Source organism: Carassius gibelio, chromosome B2 (assembly GCF_023724105.1).
Source record: "Carassius gibelio isolate Cgi1373 ecotype wild population from Czech Republic chromosome B2, carGib1.2-hapl.c, whole genome shotgun sequence".
Lineage (NCBI taxonomy): Eukaryota > Metazoa > Chordata > Actinopteri > Cypriniformes > Cyprinidae > Carassius > Carassius gibelio.
Genome location: NC_068397.1, coordinates 22,756,749 through 22,769,583, shown reverse-complemented (window position 1 = coordinate 22,769,583; position 12,835 = coordinate 22,756,749). Strand labels below are relative to the sequence as shown.

At 38.3% G+C, this 12,835-nt stretch overlaps 1 protein-coding gene across 1 annotated transcript in view; it reads left to right on the top strand.

The window, feature by feature from the left end:
• LOC127951307 (insulin receptor) overlaps nt 1-12,835 on the top strand; it is a 44,217-nt gene that overhangs the window by 28,572 nt on the left and 2,810 nt on the right. The window contains exons 4-17 of the mRNA XM_052549131.1: nt 3,286-3,425; nt 4,111-4,255; nt 4,364-4,578; nt 4,666-4,792; nt 5,160-5,410; nt 6,247-6,414; nt 6,538-6,736; nt 9,559-9,842; nt 9,940-10,079; nt 10,602-10,761; nt 11,704-11,803; nt 11,898-11,965; nt 12,189-12,418; nt 12,649-12,759. Of these exons, the coding sequence (XP_052405091.1) occupies nt 3,286-3,425; nt 4,111-4,255; nt 4,364-4,578; nt 4,666-4,792; nt 5,160-5,410; nt 6,247-6,414; nt 6,538-6,736; nt 9,559-9,842; nt 9,940-10,079; nt 10,602-10,761; nt 11,704-11,803; nt 11,898-11,965; nt 12,189-12,418; nt 12,649-12,759 (2,338 nt within the window). The remainder of the gene's footprint in view (nt 1-3,285; nt 3,426-4,110; nt 4,256-4,363; nt 4,579-4,665; nt 4,793-5,159; nt 5,411-6,246; nt 6,415-6,537; nt 6,737-9,558; nt 9,843-9,939; nt 10,080-10,601; nt 10,762-11,703; nt 11,804-11,897; nt 11,966-12,188; nt 12,419-12,648; nt 12,760-12,835) is intronic.

Sequence of the window (12,835 nt, the reverse complement as noted above, 5' to 3'; positions counted from 1 at the left end):
GTGTCTCATTCTTGAAAGAGGAACAAGAAGTGAAGAAAAGGACTAAACTGCAAAGATGGCTTAGAGTGATCAGGGCTGTACTGACATCAGTCGACTGTCTGAGTGCACAAAGGATCATTTTGGACAGAGAGAGTGTGTCAGAAAGGAAACGTTGTATGTTAATTAGAGGAAGAGTGTGAGTTTTAAAGCAGCGCTGACTTAGCTTGAGGCTTGGAAGTGCTGTTTGTGTTCATTTGAACAAGCTCTTTTGAAGAAAGAGTTTTACACAGAATGTATTGTTTGTTTGTGGTGGAAATACAGGATAGCCAGTGTCTTATAACTTTATTACCTCTCATGCTATTTCTACACACACATGCCTTTCTGTATGCGGAAGGATGGACGATTGTTCATATAAATGGTTTTTGACAGTCTCAAATCTCGAATTTTCAGCAGCTCTTTGGTCCAGCTGTAGTGAGACACCAGCAAAAGCCCTCGGATGAAAACAACAGAGCATATAATCAAGATTAAATATAAAAAAATAAGATAAAAAAAGATTTTAAAAAGTATCATGCGTACTTCAATATAGCAAAGAGTAGTACTCTTGTTTAAATGGGAAAAGCATTTTAGCTACTATTCAGAGTTGTGACATGAAGAGCAGCAGAGAGAAAAAAATGTAGTTCTGTTCAGACATTTTGGGCTGTAATTTTTCTATATATTTTTACATTATGGGTGTGCGATATGACGATTTATGATCGTGGACGATAAAAATGTCTCCACGATCTGCTTTTGAAGAAATATTTTAGTATCGTGCTATTGCTCACATTCTATCAGCTGCAGTTCTGGCGCCTCTGTCATAGATCTTAAAGGGACAGTAGGCCTATTAAACATGCAGCCTACTGTCATTACTGTCAAGAGATTGATCACCCTAAAACTAATTTCTGTCATTATTTAGTCACTGTCACGTTGTCCCAAACCTGTATTAATTTCTTTCATGTGCTGAACACAAAAGAAGATATTTTGAAGAATGTGGGTAACCAAACAGTTGCTGGTCCACATTGAACTTGATATTAGCAAAAAAATACTATGGAAGTCACTGTGGACCAGCAACTGTTTGGTTTTCCACGTTCCTCAAATTAGCATTTATGTTCAGAAGAAGAAACTCATTCAGGTTTAAACCGGTCAGTGGTGGTGTAAAAATAAAACAATATGACAGAATTGACAGACCTCTGACAGATTTTTTTATTTTTGGGTGAACTATTCTTTTAACATTAATAAAACAACAAAACACAAAGAGAAAAATCACTCACTGCTCTTTCCTGAAGAAATGTAACACAGTTGCTTTAGGAATCAGTTTATATAGTGTTTTAGTTTTATATTTTTTATTTCAATTTCTTGAATGCTCCTGCTAAATACACCTATTGTACCTGAAAATAAAGCACTCTTTGTTTTATTTGTATATTATGTGTAGTTGTAATGTGTATCTTTGTCATTCTTTTATCTTTGTTATTTAAAAATAAGAACAAAGATTTTTATCTTCGCCATCTTTGGCCTAAATATCTGCCAATTTGTTTTGTTACCTTGAAATGCTTTGTCCTTATTATAGGGAAATTAGTTTGGTAGTAATGCTCAGACAACTTGCAAAATAGTAAATCCAACATGACAAAGAATTGTAATGTAATGTGAATTTGTGGAATCTACCAGATTTGTATTTATCTATTTTGCACCTTTGTGCTGAAACATTTTTCTTATCCAGAAATGAAAATTCAATCATTTCTTATGCACTCTATTCAATTCAAAGCCATCTAATAGTATATTCTACTGATGAAAATGTGTAATGTCCAAGCTTTTTTTATTCGTGCTGCAACAACACAAAATGGTTAGTCATACTGTCAATCTGCAGAAAGCATTAGCACCGTTAGCATAAGCAATCTTCCAGGAAATTGCCTGTTTTGTCTCTTTCACTTTATTCTTCTGAAGCCATTCTATAGCTTTGTTTGAGTAACAGACTATATTTTGTGTGTAATGAGTTTCTCAGATGCAACTACTTCGTGGCTTCAAAAGTAGTATGAACCACTTTTATGGCATTTTATTATTTTTGGAGCTTGACAGTCTGAATCACCATCCTGTTTTGTTGTATCTAAAAAGCAGACCTAAAAATGTACTTTTGTGTTCATCGGAATAAAAACAAAATCATGTGGTTGAAGAAAAATTAAGGTGAGTAAATAATGAGGGAACTGAAATGCATGTTCTACCAGATCGGACACTCCTCTTTTCTCTTACTCTTTTTCCATCCTTCCTTCTCATGATACAATTGCTTCCCCTGTGCCAATGTGACCCCTGTGCTGGGCAGTGTGGGTGCACTGTGGGAATTCAGACAGCAGACACACAAATCAAAGAGTCTGGACAGACACAGCAGCGTGCTGTTACCTCAGTAACAGTCTCAGTACGCTATCCGGCCTCCACTGAGATATCAGGAGTTTCAACACCCTTGTCTCATCAGCTTGTGTCTCTCTGTCTGCCAGCTGCATAGACAGGGAGCGCCGTCTGGCCACTGACAGATAAACGACTCCGAGTTGCATCCCTGACACAGGGAGACACAGCATACTGGACTCTCTGATATGTCTGCAATACGGCTTTCACCCCCGCACCAGCTTCGCTTCAGATTAGCTGGATAAAGCGCAGCACATTCCGTCCTTTTTGGCAGGTGCCATAAAAGAGCAACAAGGCACTTGCTCTTTACCCAATAGGTGATTTGTGCACATTCTTGGCAGGGCTTCACATCTGGTCTCATGTTGTGACGCTATTATAATTAAGACTTGTGGCATGTAAACCACACCTACATATCCTTTGTTTTGCTTGTGAATTCACACTCCATTACAGTTGTCATACAAATATGCATAGTTTCACAGGAAACAGTGGCGCACAAAGCATCCTGCACAAAAGACAAACAGTTCCTCAGTCAGGCCCGAAGTATCTACAAAAACAATCCGTGATTAAGCTGTGTCTCTGGCACGTCTGCGAGAACGTCTCATTCATCCTTGATTGCACCCTGGGCCTGCCCTGCAAGGTCACCCGTGCCCCCCTCTCCCAGGCCTGACACTTTGCGCAACAGGATCCCATGTCCTTGACACAAACAATCTGTTATTGTCCTAATACCGCAAATTTGTTTTAATGTCAACTAGAATAGAAACATTCCATCATATCTGCGTTACATTGTTTCCATGTTCTATTCACAGTACACATGGATGAATTACTTTTGTTTGTTGTGCGGCTTTGTATTATTTGACTCTGTGTTCTGTGCCGCAGGTTGAACTGCACCCCTTGCGCTGGCCTCTGTCCCAAAGTGTGCATGGGGCTGAAGACAGTGGACTCAGTCACTGCAGCGCAGGCTCTGAGAGGATGCACTGTGATCAATGGCAGTTTGGTCATCAACATCCGCGGAGGGAGTAAGAACAAACAAACTCTTTAATACAATTTCTCCTCTTTGTGCAAGTGCAGAAGGACGTCTTTATTACACTGCTCTCTGGAATTCACTGTTCTGATTGGTTAATCTGTGTTCTGCAAATATTATTGTATGACTAAACTATATAATTGGATAATGTCTGTGGCAACCATCCTACTTTACAAATTAGCAAGTAAACATCTATTAGATGTTAACTTTTTTATTTATTCATCCATTTATTTATTTAATTATACATGCGCACAATTTTATTTTAATTATTAATCTGTCAGTTATTCTAGAGTAAAATATATATATATATATATATATATATATATATATATATATATATATATATATATATATATATATATATATATATATATATATATATATATAAAATATAAATATACACAGTTATTACAAAATTTAATTTGTTTGTAATTCAGGGGTATAAAAATATTAATAAATAATGAATGTAATAATAATATCGTATATTTCTCTATTTTGCACTGTGACTGCATTACCACCTTGGGTGGGCATTTACTTCCAATAATTCAGTGGTTTGTCATTAATTTTTACTTATGCATTCCATTGCAAAAACACACACACTTATATGTACATTCATCAGAGTGCAGCTTTTCAAAAATGTTGATCTTAAACTGGCTCTTCTTTCCATTTCTTCCTGTTAGATAACATTGCTGCAGAGCTGGAAGCTAACTTGGGACAGCTGGAGGAGATCACCGGCTACCTGACTGTACGACACTCGTATGCCCTAGTCTCTCTGTCTTTCCTTCGCAAGCTCAGAATCGTCCATGGAGAGACACAGGAAGTTGGGTATGAGTCTTGTCATTGGATTTGTAAAACCTAATAATCCCATGTCTTCTATATAATATTCCTCGTCTTCCCTCTTCCTCACTTGTGTGCTGTGTTCTTTCCCATCAGGAATTATTCCTTCTACGCCCTCGATAACCAGAACCTGCGTCAGCTGTGGGACTGGTCCAAACACAACCTGACCATCAAGCAGGGTCGCATGTTTTTCCATCATAATTCTAAACTCTGCATGTCAGAGATCCGGAAGATGGAGGAGGTGACGGGCACTAAAAACCGGCAAACAAAGAACGACATTGTCTCAAAGACCAATGGAGATCAGGCTTCATGTGAGGAAGGCATAGCCTTGTGTTTCAGTCATGCTCATATACACTTTCTGAATAAACCTGAATGCATTTTTGTTGCTGTTTCACTAGGTGAGAGCCAGGTTTTGAAGTTCACACAGATTCGCACACTTTCTGACAAGATCATAATTAAATGGGAGCCTTTCTGGCCACCAGATTTTCGAGACCTCCTGGGATTCATGGTTTTATACAAAGAGGCGTAAGTAACTCAACTTTTTATATGGAGCTTAATCAGTGTAGACAGTTTATTTACTGTGTTTTGAATGAAGCTGTGAGGAATACAAGCAGGGTATAAAATCTAGAGCATTTTGCCCACTGGAAAGTTTTAAGTGAAGACTGTTTTGTGTTGTGTCAACTTAATGCTCCATACCAAGTTAAACAGCCCGTACTTCCTGTACTTCCGCCTTGTTTTAATTTTCACTGTATTCAAAACGTCATCTACCCTGACTCTAAGGTTCATTAGTTCACTAGTTCATTAGGTTCTTAGTTTCTGTAGATTGAGTTAATTGCAATGAAAGGATGATTTCTGTTTAAGGATTTGTTGATGTTTCTCTCTGCTTCTCTAGGCCATATAAGAACGTGACTGAGTTTGACGGTCAGGACGCATGTGGCTCTAACAGCTGGGTCATAGCAGATGTAGACCCTCCGCCCCGCGCCACAGACGGAAAGGAACAGCAGGAACCCGGGTACCTCATCCTCCCTCTGAAGCCGTGGACGCAGTACGCCATCATGGTCAAAACCCAGCTCTCCGCTTCTGATGAACACCAAGTCCACGGAGCGAAGAGTGAAATCATTTATGTCCGCACCAATGCTACCAGTAAGAGCTTCAGTCATAGGAAGATTATGACGTTTTTATGGCTCCCTATGCTGTCATGCAAAATGAAAGTTTAAAATTATGATTATTTTTCCAGAAGTAACCTAGAACCTTAGAACCTAAATCCGCACTGTCTAAAACCTAGAAATTTAGAAAGTACACCCTTGCTCAAAACAATCATGTTTTCTAATAGAGGTTTGAATTTGAAGCATTTGTATGCATGATCTGTCCTAAACCTGCTTAAATTGAATTTAGTCAAGTTGTTCTCCGATTCCAGTAGCAGTGTTTATTGTGTAGGCTTGGCATGGGAGAGCAACAAAAGGGGTCAAAGACTGGTAAAATAGGTTGCTGATGACTTTCAGCGGTGTGAAGTCACTCAGCAGTCTGCAGCATGACAGTCCGTGATTTAGGAGAAAAAAACGAATGTGGTTTGCTTTCAGTGCTGCTTCAGTAGGTGTCTGTCTGGTTTCCTTTTGAGCTTGTTTTGTCTTTCTTTCCTGATTAACCACATAACCATTCACCAGGCTGAGAACTTTGTTTCGGCAGCTGGTTGACAAGAGCTGAAAGTAGTGCTTTAGGGTTTTTCTCTTTTTGTTTTTCTGGTTTAGCAAACTGTTGGGTTTGCACGCCGTGACATCGATCGATTCTTCCTTTTTAGACGGAAGCTGTCGTTATTCTTCTTGTCTCATTGGTGCCCCAGTCTGACAATGTGGTCTAACCAGAATTGAGTTTAGCCTGCTATTCTACTAGTCTACTTTTTTGGCTTGTTCTCATTTTGTTTTGTTTTTTATCTTTGTTTGAGGTGTTTTTTATTCTTTTGTTCTTTTTTTTTTTTTTAGAACCCTCTGTGCCCCTGGACCCCATATCCTCATCCAACTCCTCATCTCAGATCATACTGAAGTGGAAGCCCCCTAATGATCCAAATGGAAACATCACACACTACCTTGTCTTCTGCCAGCAGCAACCAGAAGCCAGCGAGCTCTATAAGTTTGATTACTGTCAGAAAGGTTAGAAAGCATACATGATGTAGAACATACACACTACCGTTAAAAGGTTTAGGGTTAGTAGGACTCAAGTTGTTATCTCTAATGATCTCAGAACAAAGTCTGAGCCTTGTTTCTGTTGTTCAGGTATGAAGCTGCCCACCAGAGCCCCCACACACGTGGACAGTGAAGAGGAACATAAGTGGAACCAAACTGAAGAGCAGGGCCAAGGTAGCCGCTGCTGCGCTTGCCCCAAAACCGAGAAAGAGCTGAAGAAAGAGGCGGAAGAGACAGAGTACCGCAAAACCTTCGAGAACTACCTCCATAATGAAGTGTTCGAGCTCAGGTAAGCTTTCTGGTTCTTCATTTAACTAGTGTAGATTACAACGGTCTAATTGATAATAAAAATTGATTTACAAATTATCGTTTAGAGCTTGCACCAGTAACACCACCATTATTTTTTTTATTATAATTTTTGTGCACAATATATTGCACATATTATATGGACTTATTCATACATAAACAATATATGGCATACATTATTTATAACTTTTTAATTTATTGACATTATATTGCATATATTAAATATGCATAATATATTAAATGCATGATAGAAACGTTTTGTATGGGCAACATATATATAGCAAACATACATTTTTGTCATTATATAAACAATATTACATTTATAAAAACTGTAATGTATATAGACTACTTAGCATACTGCACATTGTATACATTTTCCCCACATATATGCAATATATATAGCATAGAAACATGTAGACTCATTCATGAATTAACAGTATATTGCATATATTATATGAACATTTTTATATGTAGGCAATATATAGCATACACTTTTATTTTTAGGCAACGTAAAGCATAAATTATATAGACTTTTTACATATAAAGTCAGTATATATCATGCATTAGGTCTTTTTTTTCTATATATGGACAGTTTTCACATTGTTTCAAGGAGAGCATTGTGCAAGAATTATCAACAGATTGGTTCAGTTATCAAAATAGTTCTTAAGTTAGTCCTAGTGTAAAGGCTTTAGAAACATGATATTTTTCCATTCAGAGAGCCTTGAGTTGCAGCTGTCAGATTCTTCACCTAACATGACCCTCTAGGTGGAGATTCTCAAGTGGTTCACGGTATTCATCTGTTTTCTCCAGAGTTCTAAGCTCAGTCTTGGTGGTCAGGCTGGGTTGTTTTTGACTTCACCAAGACCTTGAGAATGTGTGTTTGTTAGGTGCTTTTTCGCTGTCTTTGTGTATCTTTGGCCTTCAGAAGCTCAGAGCTGGCTTTAAAGATCCGGTTCCACTCCTACACATGCACGCACACACATCCACAAAAATGTTCTCTCATGCCTTGCACAGGCCTTGTTTAAGTGTAATCTTTGTTTTGAAGATGTTGTCTGCTCTGTAGTAGTGGTAGACAATGTTGACAATGATTACCACGAGGTGTTCAGATGAAGTGCAGACTCCTACACAGACGGTTTGTCTCGCTACCCTTCGGTGTTCTAAATATTATGGTTGTCTTGCAGCTGGTCCACACGTTTTATTCCCAGCGCTTTTACAGACTACAAAAAGTATTCAGTTCATTTTATTTAGATGGTAAAATATGGTTTTACTTAAATGATTTTATCCTCGGAAATTCTTTGGCTCTTAGAACACACCAAAAGAGCTGAATCCTCCTGTCCTGAGCTCTTATATAACTGAAGGCTGTGGTGCTCTGGTAGTGGTTTACCACTGGAGTAGTTAAAAGCAACCACATGAAATGCTCCTCTGCTCCCTCTAGTGGTGATGTGACTAATGAACTCAATGAACTGGAATTTTGTGGCTTGTAATGCATGTGTGGTTGTGTTGTTCTCCTTAAAAGAGAACCTTTAGCAAATATACACATTTAGATTTGATCTTCTGATATAATGGGTGAAATACACAAACATTCAGTAGTCTGGGGTCGGTAATATTGTGTTTTATCTTTTGCCTACCAAGGCCACATTAATGTGATGACAACGTGAAAAACAATAAAACATTACAGTTAAACTGTAATACTTTGAAAAAAGTATTACCATCTAAAATAACTTGTTTTTTTTTTCAAAATGGAGTTCCAGTTAAATTTTTCTAGAGTTTAGCTCCAACCCTAATCGAACACACCTGAACCAGATAATCAAGGTCTTACTAGGTGTACCTGAAACTTCCAGGCAGGTGTGTTAATGCAAGCTGGAGCTAAACCCTGTTGAAAATAGTCCTAGTGCTTTGTATTTCTCTATAATGCTTTCTTTAATGTTTTTGCAAGAAACTATAGACTCTTTGATTAATGTATCATTGAAAAGAGTAGCGTTTATTGGAAATAGAAAACTTTTGTAATGTTATAAAAAAATTTTGCTGTCATTTTGAACAGTTTTCTAAACTGTGTTCTTTATAATTTCAAGTATAATAAGAAAAGTCTTACTTACACTAAATATCTGAATGCCCATGTATGGGTCTTCTTGCGCAACCAGTTTTTTGTCCAGTTGATTGTCTTTACAATGTAAATATTCTCGCAAGCGACCTACTTCAACAGGAAATGTCAACAGTAGGAAAACGGCACTCAAGTGAAGTTGCTAATGTTTGAATTTGTTCAGAGGTGTTGAATGAATAGTCACTTTAAGACTCCATATATGTTCTAAACCATAATTTGCCATGCTATTTATGTAATTATACAGTAATTTGTGATCTGTATTCAACAATGAAGTGATAATGGAAGCCCTTTTCCTTCTGAACTGTAGTGAAGCTAGCTTAGTCACAGAGCCAAAGAAAGAACAGACTCTGCGTCATAAGGCATTCGTCATATCAATTTAGATTTTTCCCATGTTGAGTTAAAGAATTGGACAGGTGACCATTCGATTAATGGACTCAGTAAGAGCTGCAACATATAGGACTGCAGTTTAAATGTTTGTTTTGCTGCAGTCAATCAGATTGTTTGATCTTCGGGCAAGGCTGCATAATTTACATGCATTATTACATGACTCACTTCAGCTGATATCACAACATATAAACACCTTTTCAACATCCAAAGCCATTTGGTTTCCGATGCAAGATACAAACCATCGTACAATACAACCTGTATATGCTTCAAGCCTGAATTTAAATCTAGTACCTCTTTGCATGTTTCTGTGTCTCTAGAACATCAAGACAGCGTCGATCTCTGGTGGGTATTGCCAACAGGACCTCGTCTCGTTTTTTCACTACGCCTTCTTCACTGCCCAACGGCTCTGCCACTCGTAGCCCAGAGGAGGAAGCTGAAGCCAATAAGGTTTCCCTGATTGTTCAGACCAAGGAGTCGACGGTCATCTCCAATCTGCGCCATTTCACCAGCTACCAGATCGAAATCCATGCCTGCAACCATGAGACCGACCCCTCTCGTTGCAGTATGGCGGCCTATGTCAGTGCCCGAACCATGCCTGAAGGTATGGGATTGTTTTGTTTTATTTTTATGATGCAGTTTTATTTCATATAGTATAGTTAATATATTATTAACAACTATCTTTTTATCCGTTTCTACAGAAAAAGCAGATGACATTGTAGGGCAGATAATCTGTGAGGTGTCTGAGTACTCCGTACACATCCGGTGGATGGAGCCTAAGGCCCCTAACGGCATGATTATTCTCTATGAAGTCCATTATAAGAGACTGGGAGATACAGAGGTGAGATGTTCCTTGAGATCCAAGTCGGTATTCTTTCCAAGCTCTCTGCTCCCATGAATGCTGGCTACACTTCACATCAGATTTTAATAAATCCTGTTGAAATCAACATGTGCTAGCTCCAAATCAACTAGCTATTTTAGCATCATTGCATCAGCTGTGTATTTCTGTAACCATTGAGAAATCTAGCCATAGACGGTGTAAATGTTTCTAATGTTGTTTTTGAAAAGCTTTGGATAAACAAGGGATGATTATATAAAGGTTCTTAATTGTTGTACGCAAAACAAAACATGATGGATTTGCACTTAGTGGCACATGCACTTGTTTCCGACGATGGATTTGAAACACACTGTTGTAAATGTTTACGCTGACCTCTGGCAGTTTCATTAAAGCCTGATGAGTGATATTTGGATGTATTAGTGTGAGATGGGCTTTAAAACCATGATAAAAGACTGGCTAATGGACGTCTTCAGTCCGAAGTGCACAGCAGTGTGGGTTGTCTAACTACATGCATTTATGTCTTAGGAGCTGCACCATTGCGTATCCAGGAAAAATTATATTGCAGACGGAGGCTGCAAGCTGAGAGTAGTGCATCCTGGGAACTATACAGTGCGGATCAGAGCCACCTCTCTGGCAGGCAATGGATCATGGACAGAGCCAAAACACTTCTATGTGGAAGACCTACGTAAGACATTGCGACACATGTATAAAATGCTTATGAATCTCATATTTTTCAGTTTTTCAAGATTTCAAAACCTTGAAATATTTTAGGTTTTTGTGGGTAAATATTCACACACGTGGATATAATGCCCAGTGACAAAACAGACCAGGGTTGCCCCCACGCGCATTCAAAAAAAAGTTTAATAGTTTTTACAGTACATTTTTAAAGATATTTTCAAACATTTGTTGCATGGTTTAAAAATTTTGTTTTTGAGAGCCAAAAAATCCCCCCAAACAAACAGGTATAGGTTAAATATTGATAGGTTATATTGGTAAAGGCCAAGTCGTGTTTTATTATTAAATTCATGAATAGTAAACGAATGTAAAATGCTGGTAATTAAAGCTGAATGTTTACTACCATTATAAATACAGATAAACATAGCTTAAAGCTGTTTTAGTTCCTCTCACTCCATAACAGATCCTTTACAGTCTTCAGAAAGATAATGAAAAATAGCATAGTAATCAAACATCAACCCAAAATTAATTCAGTGTTGCCGAAACAGAAACAGAGGGCATTGGGCTCACATAGCCTAACTCTCTTATTCGGCATGAATCCACTCCAAAAAATGTCCATATTCATGATGTATTTGAATGCTAAACTGTTATTAATGCTTTAAATATAACTCCAATCCATATAGATCATCCTTCACAAATGCACAATGTTTGGTGGGTTAACACAGTGGATTGCACAAATTCTTTTTGGGGGGCTATGACCCCTCGCCCCCTTTGCCATAACGCCAGGCCTGTTCTTTTTTCATTTTAAGGCTTTCTATAACGTATTGGTGAATTGTTATCAGTATATGGATACTTTATTATTATTTGCTCCATTGTGTCCTGCACCTGTACCAAACTTGGTTTGGATATGCACACTTTTTCTATAGTTTTTCTGTCGTGTGTATGTGAACAGGTATGGACCCTAACATACTGAAGATTGTGATTGGTCCTGTGATCTGTGGCATTCTACTCTTGGTGATGGGAATTGTGGGCTTTTCCATGTTCAAGAAAAAGTCAGTGTTCTCTCTTGTGAATATCCTTAAAACCAATGCAGGAAACTGATCTTTATGAGGTATATGAATTAATTTGGTGTGTTCATCTGACCAGGCAAACAGAAGGTCCGACTGGGCGTCTTTATACCTCTCCAAATCCAGAGTATTTCAGCCCAGATGAGGGTGAGCAACTTTTCCTTTCTTTCTTTAGTGTGCTTAATGACAGAAAATGCTGTGGTCGATGCACATTTAATTTTGCTTAGTTACCAGAACCAGTGTTGTTGATCTCATTAACTGTTATCGATTTAGGATGATTATCACATTTAAAATGACTTTCTCCCCTGTATGAAATCTGCTCCATCTCAAATATGGCACTGTGTCATGCTCATCTGTTGTGTTTGTGCAGTGTATGAGCCAGACGAGTGGGAGGTGCCTCGTGAAAAGATTAACTTGTTGAGAGAGTTAGGCCAGGGATCATTCGGCATGGTGTATGAGGGCATCGGAAAGGACATAGTTAAAGGTGAGCCGCAGATCCGTGTCGCGGTGAAGACGGTTAATGAGTCGGCCAGCCTCAGAGAGAGGATTGAGTTCCTCAACGAAGCTTCTGTGATGAAGGCATTCAGCTGCCACCATGTGGTAAGACATGTCAGCCTTCCTGTCCTGCATGCTTTGTAGTTATAGTATTATATATTATTTATATTTTTTAGTTTTAGTAAGTTTATATGCTTTTTAATGTTGTTTTTCAGCTTTATTTTAATTCTGAAAATAGTCTTTAAGACTACGTTTAAGGTGTAGTTAACAGTAATGACACTGGTTGGACTGCTGAGACATATGTTGATGGTAATAAGCCTGATTTTGTGGGTTAGGTGAGGCTGCTGGGAGTGGTGTCTAAAGGCCAGCCGACTCTGGTTGTGATGGAGCTCATGACACACGGAGATCTAAAGAGTTTCCTGCGTTCTCTCAGACCTGACTCAGAGGTAACGAGCCATAGCAGAAGAGTTGCTATCGGACCTGCTACATCTTTTAGATTTGTTATAAGGAGCTAGACTTTTA